Source organism: Stegodyphus dumicola, chromosome 8, assembly GCF_044657685.1.
Source record: "Stegodyphus dumicola isolate Sdum_Otavi_A_Nest chromosome 8, ASM4465768v1".
NCBI classification, from domain to species: domain Eukaryota; kingdom Metazoa; phylum Arthropoda; class Arachnida; order Araneae; family Eresidae; genus Stegodyphus; species Stegodyphus dumicola.
The window spans coordinates 45,075,841-45,097,574 of record NC_140775.1 but is presented as its reverse complement, the minus strand read 5'-3'; the positions used below and the strand labels follow the sequence as shown (position 1 = coordinate 45,097,574).

Here is a 21,734-nt window from a genome sequence, read left to right as displayed (position 1 = left end):
TACTATACAACGTTTTGGAAGAGTCTGATGCAGAATAGATCTCAGTTTTTGCCTAAATTGGGGGGTTGTTTTGAACACTTTGTTGATTTGTGATATTTTATTTAGTGTTCTGGTAACGTGCTTCAGTCCAGCTTTGATTGATTTCTTTGAATAGTTGAAATTTTTTTTTATGGACCTAATGAATTTTTAGAATTACTGAAATTTTCGTTGTCTTACTAAAGGGACTTAAATATGGTGTTGTTACTCACTAGTGTTTACCGTGAGGTTTGAAATTTTTAGCGGCACTTCACTCTTGCTGGTTGATTTTTTTTTTTGGCTTGATTTGAATTACAGTGAAATATTTTTGACATGATACGGTTTAACATAATGACTATTTGTGTATTTGTTTAGGTATTGCAGTTTAAAATTTTTTTGTTTGTTTGTTTAAGTATCACTGATCTCATTGCTCATTGGAATCATGTGCGAAATTTTTACAGTTTAAGTGTATTTTCATTTTATGTGTATCTTGGTAGTGTTTGTAAATTTTGGCCAAACGGGATTTTGTACATGCATTAGGTTGTATTATTATTATTATTTTGTGTGTGTCTTGGATAAAATTCTAATTGGTATTTGCACAGCGTATTCGTTATGTTCATTCTCGGAATTGATTTTGGTTGAACTGAATTTTTGGACAATCACGTTTTCTTTTTTTCTGATTTTTTGTGTGGGGTATTTTCGGCTGGTTCCGAGGTTCCTTGTGTTGTAACGTTCTTTTCTTTTCTAATGCTTAGCCCTGATCAGGCCGCTTCTGTTCTTAGACGTGACTGTTTGGGATTCAATCTTGGAAGTTATTCAATTTCGTAGTACTTAGGGGTCTTTACTCCTTATTTGAATACGTTCATGTGACATATGTTATCTGGAATTGTTTGAATTATTAGTGTGTTCTTTTCTCAGGAATGTATTTTATGTATCTGCTGCGCGTTAATTATCTTATTTTTATTTATTTTCATTTTTTTTTGGTATGAACAATTGGATTAGATTATTTCTTTCTTCAGGTGTGTGTATTCGAACACATTCAGTGGCTTATCTATCGTAAGGGAAAAATTGAAAGATAAAGTCTTCTTCAACTTTGAAAGAGTGATTGTTCTTCCTTGGTCGAAGGTGAGACGTAGGAGGGTGAAATCTGGTTTCTTTTAAGGTCAAGTTCCTCTACTAAGGAGTATTGTGGTGCTGAGTTCACATTCCGGGGTTGGTTGCTTTCATTTTCTCGCGTTGAAGGCTGCAGGGGGGAGTTGTTAACACAATGATTTCTAACTACAGGGTTTTCCCTCGCTTGCATTGACAACTCCGTACTCATTTAATGTACTCCATGATTGTGCTCAGCAGAAATTGTCACAATAGTAGAATGTGCTCGACCTCAGGTGAAATTGTTTACATTAATGGACTGAAAAGGAATGAATGGATAAATAAACGTTCAGGAATGTGGCCACACAGAGACTGCAACACTAATGTGATGCAATGAACTGAAAAAAAAAAGAGAAATTCTTTTTGTCATTATTGATTGATCTTAGACATATTTTGTTTGTGATTAGCGCCTTATTTTTATTTTTATTTTTGTATGTGTTCTGAGTATTTCTAGGTTTAATTAATTAAGTGATTTAATTGATGTTTTGGATTAATTGTTTTTGATGATCTTCCTTGAGTATTTTAATTAGTAATTGCTTTGATTAATCTTCTTGTTTTCCTTGCACATTTTGGACTTGAAATTTAATGTGTCAGTAACGTCACTGTTACCAAGGAGTCATGTGAAATATTGTTACATTATGTTATCCTCTAGCCTTATTGCACAGTATGAGTCATGGTATTTCAAGAAGTGTCTGTCTGCTAAATTTTGGTAAACCAAAATTTAATTCCTTAGGGGAAAGGAATGTTATGTAGAGAAATTATCTGATAGCGTTATAAAAAATTAGGTGAATGATTTTATGATTTATGGAAATCTTAATTTTTATTTGATTATGAATTATTTATTTTAAGGCTTTAATTTTTGGGAAAAACAGATGCTTCTGGGAATATTATTTAGTTTAAAAGAGTATTATTTATTTTCCTCTATTTGCAAATCTTGTACAAACTTTTATTCATTGTGAAAGAAGCAGGGAAAGGGAGGCAATTTTTGCCAAGTCATGATTTCGCGCGCCTTGTCCTTTAGAATGTTCGAGAAAGAATTTTCATTGTTAGTTGACCTTAAGAGAGGAAAGTACGTGACGGAAAGGTCAAAGGTTGCTACTTGTCTTTCAATGTAAGTCATTCAGGTTTTTGGCGATTGAGGGTCCGGTTGTTGGCTAAGTGAAGAAAGGCGCGCATGCGCGATCACCCTTATTTCCGCATTCTGGAGTTGAAAACGAAGATTTTGCCATAATTAAGGGGGCGATAAGTGAAGCCATAGTGGGAGCCCGCGTTTGTGAAGGAGACGAAGAAAATTCGAGTTGGATTCACGCTCTTAGGCACTGACGCTTGGACTCGCTCACTGACTGGTTGGCTGGACTTGTGGATGTTACTCTTGAAAACAGGTTGAAAAAGCGAGAGAGAAGATGTAATTACGGAGAAAAATGGTTTTCCGGCGGGGAGCGGCAAATATGCTCCCCGGCCGCGTTTTGGTTAAGAGGCGAGACTCTCTCACGGCTTGGACTCGCTGACTTTCGGGCTTGCTGGACTTGTGGACGTTGCTCTTGAAAACTGGCTTGAAGGAAATTCGAGTTGGATTCTCTCTCTTACTGACTGGCGGGTGGAACTTACTTGGGACGTTACTCGTGAAGCTTGCTCTTGGGATGAGTAAGAACAGGCGAGCCGTAATTGCCTAGAAAATGCGTTTCTGACCTGAAGCTGAAAACCCTCTTCCTTGCGGCGTGCTGGTAAAGAGACGAAATTTGAACGAGTTACCTGCGTGTTGACATAGGACTTTCAGGACCAAGCGGATAGCCGTCCTGGGCAGCAGTGCTCCTGTTCCTGTTCTACAGTGGAAAAATAACATACCAGTGTAACGATGAGCGCGGTCGACGTCCACTCTTATTAAGATACGAGTCCTCCACTTCAAGATGTCCACTCAAGATAAGTTGTATATTTTTTTTGTGTTTATTCGATCCTCTCACGTGAAGTATCCTATATAACATTTTTCCCGGCGTGAACTTAAGTTTCTCTTCATAACATTGGTGCCGTGACCTCTGCTTAGTGAAGGATCGAATCAGTAATTGATTTTGAATTTACCTATTTTTAGTAATTTACTGTTTTAATGAAGTTGTTAATACTAGAGGATAAGTTTTGAGAATTTGTGTGAATTTCAGGAATTTTGGTCTTTAACGTTAGGCAAACAGAATTGAACTTTAAAATTAGGAAAAATATATATTTTTAATGTAGGAGAATAGGTACTGTATATTTTTACTGTTGGAAAATCCTTGAGTGTTTTCTGGATGTATATATTTGATTTCTGATTTCTGATACAAGATGGAAAATGAATTATTTCACGATAATCCTATGCTATTTGTATATCCTTGTAACAAGTTTCGAGTGCTTGTCGGTAAAAACTGGACTCATTTTTTGAGCACTTCTAAGAGAAAGAGATTAAAGACTCTAATTATTTTACTGAATGAGACAAGCCATAGCTATGCGTAGCTAGAAATTTTTTTTGTGTGTGTTTTTGCTAATTATTTAACCTAGAATCTTGTGAAATGTATAATTGTGAGGGGTAACGTTAGAGAAATTTTGTTTTTTGACTTAATTGAATAATATTTTGTGAAATGTATGTAATGTTTTCATGATTCTCTAGCGTAGTATATTATTGCTTTTTGATTTACAATATTTTGTTATGATTCCAGTATATTGTGTAAGGTGTTAGAAAATTTAATTTAGTATTGAGCAATGAATTTTATAAGTTCTTAAGGCATAATGATACAAATGAATGAGTTAGAAAAATTGAAGATTGTTTTTCAATTGCAAAATTCTGTTTTAAAATTAACATGGGTTAGATTTGGATTTTTGCCTGAGATCAGCAATAGTGATGTTAGCATATTTAATATTTTTGGATTGAATTCATCAGCTTGAGTGAAGTTCTAATTAGTTTAATGAGTCAGAGTAATTGAGATTAGTTATCTTCTGAGTTTTAAGTTTGTGAAGAGTTGTCATGGGAGAATTGTTTAAACAGTAGAAATTGAGTTAATCTTGTAAATTGTAGAAAGTGAAGTTTAATGAGAATTTTGTGACAACGGGAATTTGTTTTGTGAAAATGTTTGAAATAAGTTTGAGAAGATTAGTTACTTTTGCTCTGTACTCAAGTGTGGGAATTTTCTGTTAATTACAAGTAGTTTGTCTTGAATTTGCTAGTGAATCGTAATAGATTTGATTTGAATTATTGAATTTTCTTTCTTGGTTGGACTTGTTGCTGAATTTGGGGTTAATTCTTGTTTTGGCTTAAGTTTTGTATTTGACTGGATAGTATCAAGATAGTTGTATCAGGTTTTTGTTTTGTTTTTGGTGGTTTCTGCCAAGGTCCGTAAAATGTAAGTTCTCTGATGTTAGTTTCTGTGGAAGAATTGAGATTTCTGTGGTCATAGGAAAATAGTAGAATTTGAGTTATGAATTTCATTTGTGTGAATTTAAGGATTTCTGAGTTACGAGTTATGAGTATTTTTTTTTTTTTTTTAGTTTAGCACTTTTGAGAACGTTGCATTTGTTGCTTGCAGTTAGGTCTTGCGTGAAGTTGTAATGTCCTGAAAGCTCGTTTTCTTGTAAATACTTGCACTTCATGGTGGCACTTGACCTCTTACACCGGGAGAAACAGGAACTTGTTATCTGAGAAATCTATTGTTGTATCTTTTTCATTGTGTTGGTTCAGGATTGTAACGTTTCAGTCAGCGCACTTTTCTTTCCGAGATAAGAGATCTTATGTTCTCTTTCAACGTGTCTGGAGGTTTGCTTGATACGTAAAGTTGGGTCTGTCATTCATAATACAGCGCTTTTCTCAGCTTACATGGACGCGGTAAAGAGTTACTTTGTTTCTTTTGTTTGGGTGGAGGTGTTGCTGAAGGCTGCTACTTAGGTTACTATACAACGTTTTGGAAGAGTCTGATGCAGAATAGATCTCAGTTTTTGCCTAAATTGGGGGGTTGTTTTGAACACTTTGTTGATTTGTGATATTTTATTTAGTGTTCTGGTAACGTGCTTCAGTCCAGCTTTGATTGATTTCTTTGAATAGTTGAAATTTTTTTTTATGGACCTAATGAATTTTTAGAATTACTGAAATTTTCGTTGTCTTACTAAAGGGACTTAAATATGGTGTTGTTACTCACTAGTGTTTACCGTGAGGTTTGAAATTTTTAGCGGCACTTCACTCTTGCTGGTTGATTTTTTTTTGGCTTGATTTGAATTACAGTGAAATATTTTTGACATGATACGGTTTAACATAATGACTATTTGTGTATTTGTTTAGGTATTGCAGTTTAAAATTTTTTTGTTTGTTTGTTTAAGTATCACTGATCTCATTGCTCATTGGAATCATGTGCGAAATTTTTACAGTTTAAGTGTATTTTCATTTTATGTGTATCTTGGTAGTGTTTGTAAATTTTGGCCAAACGGGATTTTGTACATGCATTAGGTTGTATTATTATTATTATTTTGTGTGTGTCTTGGATAAAATTCTAATTGGTATTTGCACAGCGTATTCGTTATGTTCATTCTCGGAATTGATTTTGGTTGAACTGAATTTTTGGACAATCACGTTTTCTTTTTTTCTGATTTTTTGTGTGGGGTATTTTCGGCTGGTTCCGAGGTTCCTTGTGTTGTAACGTTCTTTTCTTTTCTAATGCTTAGCCCTGATCAGGCCGCTTCTGTTCTTAGACGTGACTGTTTGGGATTCAATCTTGGAAGTTATTCAATTTCGTAGTACTTAGGGGTCTTTACTCCTTATTTGAATACGTTCATGTGACATATGTTATCTGGAATTGTTTGAATTATTAGTGTGTTCTTTTCTCAGGAATGTATTTTATGTATCTGCTGCGCGTTAATTATCTTATTTTTATTTATTTTCATTTTTTTTTGGTATGAACAATTGGATTAGATTATTTCTTTCTTCAGGTGTGTGTATTCGAACACATTCAGTGGCTTATCTATCGTAAGGGAAAAATTGAAAGATAAAGTCTTCTTCAACTTTGAAAGAGTGATTGTTCTTCCTTGGTCGAAGGTGAGACGTAGGAGGGTGAAATCTGGTTTCTTTTAAGGTCAAGTTCCTCTACTAAGGAGTATTGTGGTGCTGAGTTCACATTCCGGGGTTGGTTGCTTTCATTTTCTCGCGTTGAAGGCTGCAGGGGGGAGTTGTTAACACAATGATTTCTAACTACAGGGTTTTCCCTCGCTTGCATTGACAACTCCGTACTCATTTAATGTACTCCATGATTGTGCTCAGCAGAAATTGTCACAATAGTAGAATGTGCTCGACCTCAGGTGAAATTGTTTACATTAATGGACTGAAAAGGAATGAATGGATAAATAAACGTTCAGGAATGTGGCCACACAGAGACTGCAACACTAATGTGATGCAATGAACTGAAAAAAAAAAGAGAAATTCTTTTTGTCATTATTGATTGATCTTAGACATATTTTGTTTGTGATTAGCGCCTTATTTTTATTTTTATTTTTGTATGTGTTCTGAGTATTTCTAGGTTTAATTAATTAAGTGATTTAATTGATGTTTTGGATTAATTGTTTTTGATGATCTTCCTTGAGTATTTTAATTAGTAATTGCTTTGATTAATCTTCTTGTTTTCCTTGCACATTTTGGACTTGAAATTTAATGTGTCAGTAACGTCACTGTTACCAAGGAGTCATGTGAAATATTGTTACATTATGTTATCCTCTAGCCTTATTGCACAGTATGAGTCATGGTATTTCAAGAAGTGTCTGTCTGCTAAATTTTGGTAAACCAAAATTTAATTCCTTAGGGGAAAGGAATGTTATGTAGAGAAATTATCTGATAGCGTTATAAAAAATTAGGTGAATGATTTTATGATTTATGGAAATCTTAATTTTTATTTGATTATGAATTATTTATTTTAAGGCTTTAATTTTTGGGAAAAACAGATGCTTCTGGGAATATTATTTAGTTTAAAAGAGTATTATTTATTTTCCTCTATTTGCAAATCTTGTACAAACTTTTATTCATTGTGAAAGAAGCAGGGAAAGGGAGGCAATTTTTGCCAAGTCATGATTTCGCGCGCCTTGTCCTTTAGAATGTTCGAGAAAGAATTTTCATTGTTAGTTGACCTTAAGAGAGGAAAGTACGTGACGGAAAGGTCAAAGGTTGCTACTTGTCTTTCAATGTAAGTCATTCAGGTTTTTGGCGATTGAGGGTCCGGTTGTTGGCTAAGTGAAGAAAGGCGCGCATGCGCGATCACCCTTATTTCCGCATTCTGGAGTTGAAAACGAAGATTTTGCCATAATTAAGGGGGCGATAAGTGAAGCCATAGTGGGAGCCCGCGTTTGTGAAGGAGACGAAGAAAATTCGAGTTGGATTCACGCTCTTAGGCACTGACGCTTGGACTCGCTCACTGACTGGTTGGCTGGACTTGTGGATGTTACTCTTGAAAACAGGTTGAAAAAGCGAGAGAGAAGATGTAATTACGGAGAAAAATGGTTTTCCGGCGGGGAGCGGCAAATATGCTCCCCGGCCGCGTTTTGGTTAAGAGGCGAGACTCTCTCACGGCTTGGACTCGCTGACTTTCGGGCTTGCTGGACTTGTGGACGTTGCTCTTGAAAACTGGCTTGAAGGAAATTCGAGTTGGATTCTCTCTCTTACTGACTGGCGGGTGGAACTTACTTGGGACGTTACTCGTGAAGCTTGCTCTTGGGATGAGTAAGAACAGGCGAGCCGTAATTGCCTAGAAAATGCGTTTCTGACCTGAAGCTGAAAACCCTCTTCCTTGCGGCGTGCTGGTAAAGAGACGAAATTTGAACGAGTTACCTGCGTGTTGACATAGGACTTTCAGGACCAAGCGGATAGCCGTCCTGGGCAGCAGTGCTCCTGTTCCTGTTCTACAGTGGAAAAATAACATACCAGTGTAACGATGAGCGCGGTCGACGTCCACTCTTATTAAGATACGAGTCCTCCACTTCAAGATGTCCACTCAAGATAAGTTGTATATTTTTTTTGTGTTTATTCGATCCTCTCACGTGAAGTATCCTATATAACATTTTTCCCGGCGTGAACTTAAGTTTCTCTTCATAACATTGGTGCCGTGACCTCTGCTTAGTGAAGGATCGAATCAGTAATTGATTTTGAATTTACCTATTTTTAGTAATTTACTGTTTTAATGAAGTTGTTAATACTAGAGGATAAGTTTTGAGAATTTGTGTGAATTTCAGGAATTTTGGTCTTTAACGTTAGGCAAACAGAATTGAACTTTAAAATTAGGAAAAATATATATTTTTAATGTAGGAGAATAGGTACTGTATATTTTTACTGTTGGAAAATCCTTGAGTGTTTTCTGGATGTATATATTTGATTTCTGATTTCTGATACAAGATGGAAAATGAATTATTTCACGATAATCCTATGCTATTTGTATATCCTTGTAACAAGTTTCGAGTGCTTGTCGGTAAAAACTGGACTCATTTTTTGAGCACTTCTAAGAGAAAGAGATTAAAGACTCTAATTATTTTACTGAATGAGACAAGCCATAGCTATGCGTAGCTAGAAATTTTTTTTGTGTGTGTTTTTGCTAATTATTTAACCTAGAATCTTGTGAAATGTATAATTGTGAGGGGTAACGTTAGAGAAATTTTGTTTTTTGACTTAATTGAATAATATTTTGTGAAATGTATGTAATGTTTTCATGATTCTCTAGCGTAGTATATTATTGCTTTTTGATTTACAATATTTTGTTATGATTCCAGTATATTGTGTAAGGTGTTAGAAAATTTAATTTAGTATTGAGCAATGAATTTTATAAGTTCTTAAGGCATAATGATACAAATGAATGAGTTAGAAAAATTGAAGATTGTTTTTCAATTGCAAAATTCTGTTTTAAAATTAACATGGGTTAGATTTGGATTTTTGCCTGAGATCAGCAATAGTGATGTTAGCATATTTAATATTTTTGGATTGAATTCATCAGCTTGAGTGAAGTTCTAATTAGTTTAATGAGTCAGAGTAATTGAGATTAGTTACTGAGTTTTAAGTTTGTGAAGAGTTGTCATGGGAGAATTGTTTAAACAGTAGAAATTGAGTTAATCTTGTAAATTGTAGAAAGTGAAGTTTAATGAGAATTTTGTGACAACGGGAATTTGTTTTGTGAAAATGTTTGAAATAAGTTTGAGAAGATTAGTTACTTTTGCTCTGTACTCAAGTGTGGGAATTTTCTGTTAATTACAAGTAGTTTGTCTTGAATTTGCTAGTGAATCGTAATAGATTTGATTTGAATTATTGAATTTTCTTTCTTGGTTGGACTTGTTGCTGAATTTGGGGTTAATTCTTGTTTTGGCTTAAGTTTTGTATTTGACTGGATAGTATCAAGATAGTTGTATCAGGTTTTTGTTTTGTTTTTGGTGGTTTCTGCCAAGGTCCGTAAAATGTAAGTTCTCTGATGTTAGTTTCTGTGGAAGAATTGAGATTTCTGTGGTCATAGGAAAATAGTAGAATTTGAGTTATGAATTTCATTTGTGTGAATTTAAGGATTTCTGAGTTACGAGTTATGAGTATTTTTTTTTTTTTTTTAGTTTAGCACTTTTGAGAACGTTGCATTTGTTGCTTGCAGTTAGGTCTTGCGTGAAGTTGTAATGTCCTGAAAGCTCGTTTTCTTGTAAATACTTGCACTTCATGGTGGCACTTGACCTCTTACACCGGGAGAAACAGGAACTTGTTATCTGAGAAATCTATTGTTGTATCTTTTTCATTGTGTTGGTTCAGGATTGTAACGTTTCAGTCAGCGCACTTTTCTTTCCGAGATAAGAGATCTTATGTTCTCTTTCAACGTGTCTGGAGGTTTGCTTGATACGTAAAGTTGGGTCTGTCATTCATAATACAGCGCTTTTCTCAGCTTACATGGACGCGGTAAAGAGTTACTTTGTTTCTTTTGTTTGGGTGGAGGTGTTGCTGAAGGCTGCTACTTAGGTTACTATACAACGTTTTGGAAGAGTCTGATGCAGAATAGATCTCAGTTTTTGCCTAAATTGGGGGGTTGTTTTGAACACTTTGTTGATTTGTGATATTTTATTTAGTGTTCTGGTAACGTGCTTCAGTCCAGCTTTGATTGATTTCTTTGAATAGTTGAAATTTTTTTTTATGGACCTAATGAATTTTTAGAATTACTGAAATTTTCGTTGTCTTACTAAAGGGACTTAAATATGGTGTTGTTACTCACTAGTGTTTACCGTGAGGTTTGAAATTTTTAGCGGCACTTCACTCTTGCTGGTTGATTTTTTTTTGGCTTGATTTGAATTACAGTGAAATATTTTTGACATGATACGGTTTAACATAATGACTATTTGTGTATTTGTTTAGGTATTGCAGTTTAAAATTTTTTTGTTTGTTTGTTTAAGTATCACTGATCTCATTGCTCATTGGAATCATGTGCGAAATTTTTACAGTTTAAGTGTATTTTCATTTTATGTGTATCTTGGTAGTGTTTGTAAATTTTGGCCAAACGGGATTTTGTACATGCATTAGGTTGTATTATTATTATTATTTTGTGTGTGTCTTGGATAAAATTCTAATTGGTATTTGCACAGCGTATTCGTTATGTTCATTCTCGGAATTGATTTTGGTTGAACTGAATTTTTGGACAATCACGTTTTCTTTTTTTCTGATTTTTTGTGTGGGGTATTTTCGGCTGGTTCCGAGGTTCCTTGTGTTGTAACGTTCTTTTCTTTTCTAATGCTTAGCCCTGATCAGGCCGCTTCTGTTCTTAGACGTGACTGTTTGGGATTCAATCTTGGAAGTTATTCAATTTCGTAGTACTTAGGGGTCTTTACTCCTTATTTGAATACGTTCATGTGACATATGTTATCTGGAATTGTTTGAATTATTAGTGTGTTCTTTTCTCAGGAATGTATTTTATGTATCTGCTGCGCGTTAATTATCTTATTTTTATTTATTTTCATTTTTTTTTGGTATGAACAATTGGATTAGATTATTTCTTTCTTCAGGTGTGTGTATTCGAACACATTCAGTGGCTTATCTATCGTAAGGGAAAAATTGAAAGATAAAGTCTTCTTCAACTTTGAAAGAGTGATTGTTCTTCCTTGGTCGAAGGTGAGACGTAGGAGGGTGAAATCTGGTTTCTTTTAAGGTCAAGTTCCTCTACTAAGGAGTATTGTGGTGCTGAGTTCACATTCCGGGGTTGGTTGCTTTCATTTTCTCGCGTTGAAGGCTGCAGGGGGGAGTTGTTAACACAATGATTTCTAACTACAGGGTTTTCCCTCGCTTGCATTGACAACTCCGTACTCATTTAATGTACTCCATGATTGTGCTCAGCAGAAATTGTCACAATAGTAGAATGTGCTCGACCTCAGGTGAAATTGTTTACATTAATGGACTGAAAAGGAATGAATGGATAAATAAACGTTCAGGAATGTGGCCACACAGAGACTGCAACACTAATGTGATGCAATGAACTGAAAAAAAAAAGAGAAATTCTTTTTGTCATTATTGATTGATCTTAGACATATTTTGTTTGTGATTAGCGCCTTATTTTTATTTTTATTTTTGTATGTGTTCTGAGTATTTCTAGGTTTAATTAATTAAGTGATTTAATTGATGTTTTGGATTAATTGTTTTTGATGATCTTCCTTGAGTATTTTAATTAGTAATTGCTTTGATTAATCTTCTTGTTTTCCTTGCACATTTTGGACTTGAAATTTAATGTGTCAGTAACGTCACTGTTACCAAGGAGTCATGTGAAATATTGTTACATTATGTTATCCTCTAGCCTTATTGCACAGTATGAGTCATGGTATTTCAAGAAGTGTCTGTCTGCTAAATTTTGGTAAACCAAAATTTAATTCCTTAGGGGAAAGGAATGTTATGTAGAGAAATTATCTGATAGCGTTATAAAAAATTAGGTGAATGATTTTATGATTTATGGAAATCTTAATTTTTATTTGATTATGAATTATTTATTTTAAGGCTTTAATTTTTGGGAAAAACAGATGCTTCTGGGAATATTATTTAGTTTAAAAGAGTATTATTTATTTTCCTCTATTTGCAAATCTTGTACAAACTTTTATTCATTGTGAAAGAAGCAGGGAAAGGGAGGCAATTTTTGCCAAGTCATGATTTCGCGCGCCTTGTCCTTTAGAATGTTCGAGAAAGAATTTTCATTGTTAGTTGACCTTAAGAGAGGAAAGTACGTGACGGAAAGGTCAAAGGTTGCTACTTGTCTTTCAATGTAAGTCATTCAGGTTTTTGGCGATTGAGGGTCCGGTTGTTGGCTAAGTGAAGAAAGGCGCGCATGCGCGATCACCCTTATTTCCGCATTCTGGAGTTGAAAACGAAGATTTTGCCATAATTAAGGGGGCGATAAGTGAAGCCATAGTGGGAGCCCGCGTTTGTGAAGGAGACGAAGAAAATTCGAGTTGGATTCACGCTCTTAGGCACTGACGCCTGGACTCGCTCACTGACTGGTTGGCTGGACTTGTGGATGTTACTCTTGAAAACAGGTTGAAAAAGCGAGAGAGAAGATGTAATTACGGAGAAAAATGGTTTTCCGGCGGGGAGCGGCAAATATGCTCCCCGGCCGCGTTTTGGTTAAGAGGCGAGACTCTCTCACGGCTTGGACTCGCTGACTTTCGGGCTTGCTGGACTTGTGGACGTTGCTCTTGAAAACTGGCTTGAAGGAAATTCGAGTTGGATTCTCTCTCTTACTGACTGGCGGGTGGAACTTACTTGGGACGTTACTCGTGAAGCTTGCTCTTGGGATGAGTAAGAACAGGCGAGCCGTAATTGCCTAGAAAATGCGTTTCTGACCTGAAGCTGAAAACCCTCTTCCTTGCGGCGTGCTGGTAAAGAGACGAAATTTGAACGAGTTACCTGCGTGTTGACATAGGACTTTCAGGACCAAGCGGATAGCCGTCCTGGGCAGCAGTGCTCCTGTTCCTGTTCTACAGTGGAAAAATAACATACCAGTGTAACGATGAGCCCGGTCGACGTCCACTCTTATTAAGATACGAGTCCTCCACTTCAAGATGTCCACTCAAGATAAGTTTTATTTTTTTTGGTGTGTTTGAACTTTAGGCAAGTTTTTCAAAAACGTCCTTAGCAGTAAAAACAACGTCGAATCTAAAATTTAACTCTCAGGCCTTAAATTGTTTCCCTTTCCTTTCTTTTAAATTACCAGACAAACCTTAAGTTTTTTTATGAATTTAAATGAAAAGACTCTCAGATGAGGTTAAGATTTTTCTTATTGTGATGTAATTGAATAAACTGATATTTAATCTGGAACCTCTTACAGTATGTTTTCTTTATATATTTAATATGAACTTTTCCTTTATATCTTGTATATGTTTTATGTTTTCGATCCTCTCACGGCGCGGTCCCGGGATGCATTTTTTTTCACAACGCAAAAATGCTGTACACGTTTCACTATACGATCACTAAAATTTGGTTAGTTGGCAAATTCTTAAGAGTTTAGTTTCCTCCCTAAGAGGAAGTAGAAACCTTTTCACGGCAAGTAGTTTCATATTTAACATTTAACATAGAGGAGTTTCAGATATAACATGGTACCTTGAAGTAAAACTATTTAACCTTGGTGTCGAAACTTCTCTTCATAACAGTAACTGTCGTAGAATCTTTTCGACGTTGCATTTCCTTTCATGGACCTCTGGCCTTATATTTAACAAAAGAATGCCCGACTTTTCGACTGCTTGTCTTTGTGCTTCGCCTATACTTCCTTGGCCGACGTAATTGCCAGCAACACCATCACAGCATTTTGTACTACAGCACTTCGCTCCTCACCACAGCACTTTTAGGCTCTGATTAACAACAGTATTTGACTTTCCATGAATCGCGCTGGTCCGAATCGCCAATTGAAACATGTATGGCATGTGTTTCACAAGTGGAAAATATAAATAAAGTGACATTACTCTAGTATTGATTGTTTGGCGAAACTTGTTAGGAAGTAAAGTGCATTAATATCTTCTAATATTAATTATTTTTAATCGTTTTAAGGCATATTTAAAGTGACATGTAAAGTCATCATAGTAAATTTTTAATAATTTATAATTCGAAGCTAGCAAAGTTAAAATTAGAAAATAAAACAATTTTCACTCAAATTTGATTCCAAAAAGAGCATTATAAATACCTGAGATTCTCATTAATCCCATTTTTATTAGACAAAGAGTAATAGATTTTCGTTTAAAACTTTCCTTATAAAACGTAACTCTTTCTCAAAATAGATAGAGTATCTTAAATGAGTTGAGCAGTGTGTCGTTGTCAAAGATTAATTTATAAGCTGTACTTTGAAAAATAATTAATTTTAAGGGAGCCGAAAGGGATTTCAAAGAATAAAACTTTATTTCAGCTAGAAATTATTACGGTAAATAATATATTATTTTTCAAATATGTTTAGCATTAAAATGATAACCATTTCTTCTTACGCTAATATGCAACTCTTTTCATAATTATGCTATTCCTCTAAGTTTTTTTTCCTGTTGTGAGAAGAGATATTACGTAACTCATAAATTTGAACAATTATTTAGAAATAAATTAATACATTTATTGTAAATTAATTAGTTTTAAGTCTTTTAATTTAGTTACAAAGTAATTTATATAAGTTTTAAAGTATGTGCAGATATATTTTTTAGCGTTTGTATTTAAAAAATGGATTGAACAATATATTTCAAATACAGTAATATATCGTTTCTTATTCCATACTATAGGGTGGTTCTAAATAAAAGTAACTTATTCAGACTTGAATAGAGCCAGTTTTGTTTTATGCATTCCGTTGAAACTTGGTATAAATGTTATATGGGCTATGGGTAAAAGAAAAGCAAAAAGTAATAATTCCAATTTCAACTACTTGATGGCGCTTTTCACGCAATGCAGAATGCAAGTTTTGCAAATTAGGAACACTTTAAATTTACAATAGTGAATGCCATAAAATCACTATTTGTCATACCTTCCATAGAAAGAAGATCGAACTTCTAATTAACCTTTGTAACTTAATTAAGTTGCTAAACTTGAAGAGAATACGTGCAATTCAAATGAAACGGTAGAGGAATTCGCTGTTACTGTGGTCGACCAGAGTGTCCTATCCCCGATATTCTTCATGGCGGAATACCGCCTGGAAGCTGTGCATGATGGTGTAATGTGCCTTTAATTTTTCTCTGCTGCTCTTTCGAAGCTGCGAGAGTAACTCTGCATTGGTGTTACAAATAGCCCAGTCCGCTGCGTCTGTACTGCTGTTTTCCATGAGAGCCTTGTACTGACGTTTCTTTGGATCAGATCGAGCTTCTGAATGTCCCCCTTCTCTCCTTTTTTACTTTACTTTGCGTTATTTTTAATAAATATTCCTTTTGTTTTCGTAGAGTTTCGTTCCCTGGATGTTACCATCAGGTTCTCTTACAAACACTTGTGGCAAGTGCTCGAGTGAGGCCATGCTTTGTCTATCTCTTGTCCACGATACGTAGTTGGAGCACTTTTGCTTTCAGACGAGGTACATTTTGTCCTAGACAGAACACTAAAATTATAAGAAACGTATCATATGAGGTATTGCAAATTCTAATGTTGTACAATAAGCGTTTCTGCTTTCTTATTACGAGACTATATGATGTGGTTTACTGCTGACTTCATTCTTGGCCTCTATTTCCTTGAGAAAAGTTCTTCTAAATGTAGTCCGAAGGGCCGTGTGGGAAGGATCCTTAATGAATGTCCACTACTTCGAACTTCGGCAGCAGCAAATCTTCCCTGAGTTACAAGAACGAGAATGTTTAGAGATTACGTCTTCATGTAAAATGGTGTAAAACCATATAATAGCCAAAAAGGAAAAGGAATTTCTTTGAGGCTGATCGGATAATTTCGAGAAATTCTCCAAATACCTATTATCCTTATTCTCTGAACTTGAATCTTTGTGGTTTCTGATTGCAAGTTATTTTGAGAGTTCGAGCGATGGAGGGAAACTACGGACTCCCTGAACTGAAAGCAAGTATAGCATAGAGTATAGCATCATGTTCTTGCAGCTTCTTATATTGTTCATACTACTGTTAAACATGGTCAAAAGCGCCTTGAACCTGTGATTGAAGCAAATGGAATACCTATTGAATAAATGCTGTAATTAAATAAAGTTTTATGTTTCGAATTCAAATTTCCTATTCTTTTAAAGGCCACATTTTCATTTGTAGGTCGAAATTCGAACTATTATATTTTATTGAAGCTTTCTTTTTTCCATGGTTCACAAGCAAATTGACTCCATTTAATAGCGGTTTCAGGAACGTCCTTTTAATTATGACCATCATATAATGAAATATGCGCACCCACAGAGAGATCAATTCAATGCTGTTTTTGTCATTTTCCGTTTAAAATTATATTAATGTAAAAAATCCTTTTTAAAATATTTAAATTATTAATTTTCTCTCATGCCATGATTTTGCTTCTGAAAATTGTTTGTGTACAGCATTACTCATAACTTCAAAACTAAATTTAAGCCAGAATTCTTTTTATATTATAGCAGTAACATCTATTAGAAGTGTAACTGGATTAATAAAAAAACTTTTGAAACAGAAAAAATGTAGCATAAAGGAATATCATGAGTAGCTGACTTTGAACAGCTTTTAGACATTACGACTTAAATGCATTTCATTTCATGATGAATATAAATTATTTATGTTGAAACAAAAATTTTTATCATCTGTTAAGAAATAGGGTTAGATTAATTGTGCTAATTTACATTGATTTTTATTGAGCTTCAGCGTGTGAACTTACACTGTTTCATGTTAAATTAATTTATATAAGTTTTGCATTTATACTTTTTTAAGGACTTCTTCTCTCCTTTTCACTAAATAGCTAAAAAAACGCTTTTTAATCTTACAGGATCCCGATACTAAAACCTTTTCCTGCTATGCTGTAAGTGAAGCCCTGGGTGAAACGATAGTACAGACGTCAACCGTAGCTGTTGTCTGTAAGTATCCTTTGTGTTTTATGTATACTTAATGATAAAGCTAAAGAAAAAAAAAGTATACAATCTCATTTTGAAACTTAATTTGACAATCATAATCCGACATTTTCACAGGTTTTCTTGATGGCATGTATGGAATATTTAGACGCTACTTGTTGCGAATAACATACAGTAACCGAAAAAAACCCTCGCCTCTTACGTTAATTACACAGTAATATGCAGAATACGAAATAATTCATGGAGAATCCAAATTTGGTTCCCTCACCTTTTCATTTTTTCGGATATAAAAACACCTTCGACGTTTTTAACTTAATTTCTTATCTGCGAAATCTTAATTTCAACTTACAGAATTCCAACTCTCCTGGGAACACCATTTAGTAATCGCAATTCTAGATTATTACATACTGAGATAATTATACTTTTCACCAACCACTTTTCTTCAAGCGCATTTCTAAATAACCTGAAACAACAAGAATATTCGAGAAACAACTCTTTAAGACTATTGTCATTTTTCTTAACAAAAGCAAACGCCTCTTCCTTTTTCTCACGTTCTTTTGGAAGTGATCTATTATATTCCCTGGAACACATTTCAAAAACGACCAAACGAAAACGAAAATTTCGTTTGTAATCTATTTTCTTGCATATTTCCTGAAATCCTCTTCATTTTTCCACAAGCTTTATTTTGAATAGATCATATACGAAGCAAGGAAGTGTTCAAAGATAAGAATGATGAATTATGCAGTCTGAATTTTTTATTTTTAGTCCGGTAGTTTTGAGAGATTGAATGCTGTTTTAAATGGTGTTTCTCTCCAAGAACTAGTGTCAGCATTTAAATTTAAATGTATAGATAAATAAAATTCATTCCGTCTGAAATGAAGCATTATAGATTTTGACGTCTTATTTGTAGATGGTGTATCAAAAGAAACAAATTATATAGTGCTGCTTACCCAGAGATGCAATTTTTGAGAGTGTTTTTCTAGATGCATGTATCTCATTTTCGCTTTCTAGAGATATTGAAAACACACTAATGCTGCTATGAAATTCCTAAAAGGAGATGATAAAAATAAACATACCATTTTGGGAATATTAATACACGAAAATCAGAAATGATTTCAATACAAATTTATATTTTGAACTAAAGTAGTCAAGAATATATTCTCCCACCGCTATCTATACTGTATAAAATTTAGTATTGCTTTCGAATGATTGAGCATATTATATGATGAGAAATTTAATACGAAAAAATCCTCGTAAGCTCATATTTTTCAAATTAGAGTTAAAAACCACAAGAAGATTTTTCTGACTTTCTTTCTAAATTTTAAAATGATTTTCTTCTTTTTCTTACTATAAAAATGATGTAATTTTTACTTAGTTTAAACTTAATTAAGTTTAAACTTAATTAAGTTTAAACTTAATTAGAAGTTTAAACTTAGTTGTGGATTTAGTGAAAAGTATCAAAAATTGAGTTTAAGTTAAAAATCTTCGACAATCTCTTATTTATTTAATTTTTATCCGCAGCTAAGGTTACCCTTAGTGAATAAAAACTCAGGTTTAAAAGATATCTAAAATCATGCATTTTCGTCTGCAGTTTGAGAGACATACAACTTGAACAAATCAAAACGTTCAACGTTCATTGAGGCTTACGAATTAAACAAATTAAACTGTCTTAAATTTGAAAAAAATAAGACACTTAAATGTCGTCCTGAGTCAAATCAAGAGCTGTCTGCGTCTAATGCTCTTACTTAACGCTATCTTTTGCGCTGGATAAGCTAAACTTACTCCATACTTAAAGAGCAATGGAAGCGAAGATGACATTCATTAGCTACCAAAGTGTATTTGTGCTTCTAATCCATTTCTAGTTCGCGTGTATACGAGGCAGTTTTCTATGGGAAATCCTCCCCGAAGGCATCCCTTCCCTTAGGCAGATTGACCTCGAAGCTTTGCCGTAATCACGCAAACCAAATCATTCCTAATTCTTGTTTTATCTAAATGCTCGATAGTTTTCATCTCTTCGTTGAGGTTAAATATATATAAGTTATAGTGTTCCAAAAGAAATGTTTAAAATCTTACATTCAAAGCTAGCTAGTTAAAGTAAAATCATACAAACTTCTATATTTTATTTTGCTTTGAGATTGTAAAATTTGCTTGAGTTCTCGTTTTCCAAGTACTACTAATGCTAGAATTTTGAAATGTAATGAAATTTATAATAACATGCAGAATAGTTAGTATTCTGCCATTCTAGTATAACCATAAAATTTTGTTAATTGGTTATTGTTAATCCTTTCATTCTTAAACGAACTTCAGAACAAAACGCCATAAAATAGAATAATTAAATATGTTTTCTTAAATGTATTACTTGCATATGACAGATAAAATAATGCACCATAAGTAGAAGACTTCTTTGACTCTTATAATATTAAAATACAATAAGCAATTCTTGATTTCCTTAAATTTACACCTTAACATATGCTCGAAAATATGAAAACTGAGGACAGTACTGCCTAGCTTTATTTCAGTAAAACTATCTGCAAAATATAATCTAGCACTCACCACACGGCGAATTTTCTTCTTGTTGCAAATATCTGGTATAGTAAATTCTAAACACTTTCGAATCTTGCCGCCGAAATGACTGAGCTATGATAAATCTGTTGTCAAACGAACTAAGTAATTTTAATTGTTTTCATACGTTATGAGAAATATTTTTCTTCCTCTCTAATTTATTTTATATAATCTTCTTAAGTATTCTGCAATATGAAGGTACAAACAGGAATCAGAATTTAAAAGAGAATGATTAGCTAAAATAAACGTTATACAACTAGAAGCTTGTAACTAAGGCGTGGCCGATTGATTATTAGGTAATTTGTGTTTGCCTCGAGACTCATTGCCTGGGGAATCATTATGTTATTATGAAGGTTAACGCAGAAGTTAAATTAGTAGAAAGCATTGTTAATCATAAAATAAATTTAAATCGATATTTTTATTTGAGAAACTGGTATCAATGTAAATTAGAGTTTTATCTCTTCTTGTTAAGGAATTAGATAATTGTACATACTTGCCATCATTAATTACCTTGTAATAAGCTTTCCTTCTACAAACAATAGATAATTTTATCTTGCAATTACTATAAATGTATATGACTGGTAGACTTACTATAAATACATACAACTGTTAGAATTATTATAAATTATATAACTGTTAGAGTTACTATAAATGTGTATAATTGTTATAATTGCTCTAAATGTATGTAACTGTTGGAATTACTATAAATGCATATAACTGTAATCTTGTTTGCAATCAAAACTGTAAATATAGATAGAATGGCAGAGAATTGTCACTAAGTGTAAAATCACAACTGAAACTTGAGAAGAGTGCAAAAGACCCTTCGCACCTGAAACTGAATACGAACAGAAGGCACGCTTGGTGTTTATATCTCAGCCAATTATCCGCGGCGAGATAACTTAAAATACAGTAAGTTCTAATGCAAGATTTAAAAACAAATAAGCTAGTAACCAAAGGCTACACAAATCAATTAACGCGAAGTTGGCTCAAAACTGCCCAGATAATCAATTATCGGCAGTTACAATGCAAGGCCAAAAACTGCATACCTTATCTAAGGTAAAGTGGCCTAACCTCACTTTACATACGCGCGAACTGGTTTTGCATTCAGGCGGGAAAAATAGAAAGCAGAAGTGGCAGCAAAGATCCATAATATAAAATAACTGGTTAATTAACATAAAGGAACCTCACAACCATTAGAGTATACTTCAATTACTGTTGTATGTCTGCCGTACTTGTAAAACTGGTAAATAGAAAAAGACTGTTTGATGTTCCTGTGTGCCTTCATGTAGCAACTAGCTGATTTTTAAGTTCTAAGATAGCGATAGCTTTCTTGATATAGAAAAAAAATTAGTCAGAGTAATAAGACAATCAGAATCTAAAGTTAGAGCATATAAATGTATATATTTTCAAAACGTCTTCTGCTATAAAATAACGTTTTTGATTACACGCATTTAATTATGCTGCTACGTTTGCTTTTTCTTTCCTATTTGCCTCCAAGAGATTTATTTGAGAATTGTTCAAAGCCTAAATTGGAGAAAATTAACTGCATTTTTACGAAGCGTAACTTTATTAAATATTATTTTCCTTAACTCCTTAAACACAAAATACTCCTTACTTTAATTTTAACGTATCTAAATAGGTGCAATTGAAAACGTGACATGAGTTTTTCGCAGCTAGGACTCGCTAAAGTATCCGAGGAAACTATAACAATGCTAAATAAATTAAAGCAGTTATTAGAGAGTTAAGTAATTTCAATAAATTCTTGTATAAAACTTCATTCAATAAATTCTTGAATTCTTCTTTCCGCATCTATAACACTTGATATTCGGAGTTAAGCTCTGAGCTTTGCATCTGCCCTACTTTCTGATGCAAATGACAGCTCTAATTAAAATATCTGCCGTCGACAGTACCTGACTTCCTTGTACAGCCTTCCTGCACATTTTCGGCTAAATTTCATTTAAACTTATTTCCCTGAATTTCTCTAGAGAAATATTTCTCATTCAATCAACTCAGTTCTCACTTCGCCGCAACGAAAGAAATACAAAA

At 33.9% G+C, this 21,734-nt stretch overlaps 1 protein-coding gene across 1 annotated transcript in view; it reads left to right on the top strand.

Annotated features, from left to right (window-relative positions):
* LOC118197468 (nephrin-like) overlaps nucleotides 1–21,734 on the top strand; it is a 584,671-nt gene that overhangs the window by 388,544 nt on the left and 174,393 nt on the right. The window contains exon 9 of the mRNA XM_085822985.1: nucleotides 17,045–17,132. Coding sequence (XP_085679111.1) covers nucleotides 17,045–17,132 — 88 coding nt within the window. The remainder of the gene's footprint in view (nucleotides 1–17,044; nucleotides 17,133–21,734) is intronic.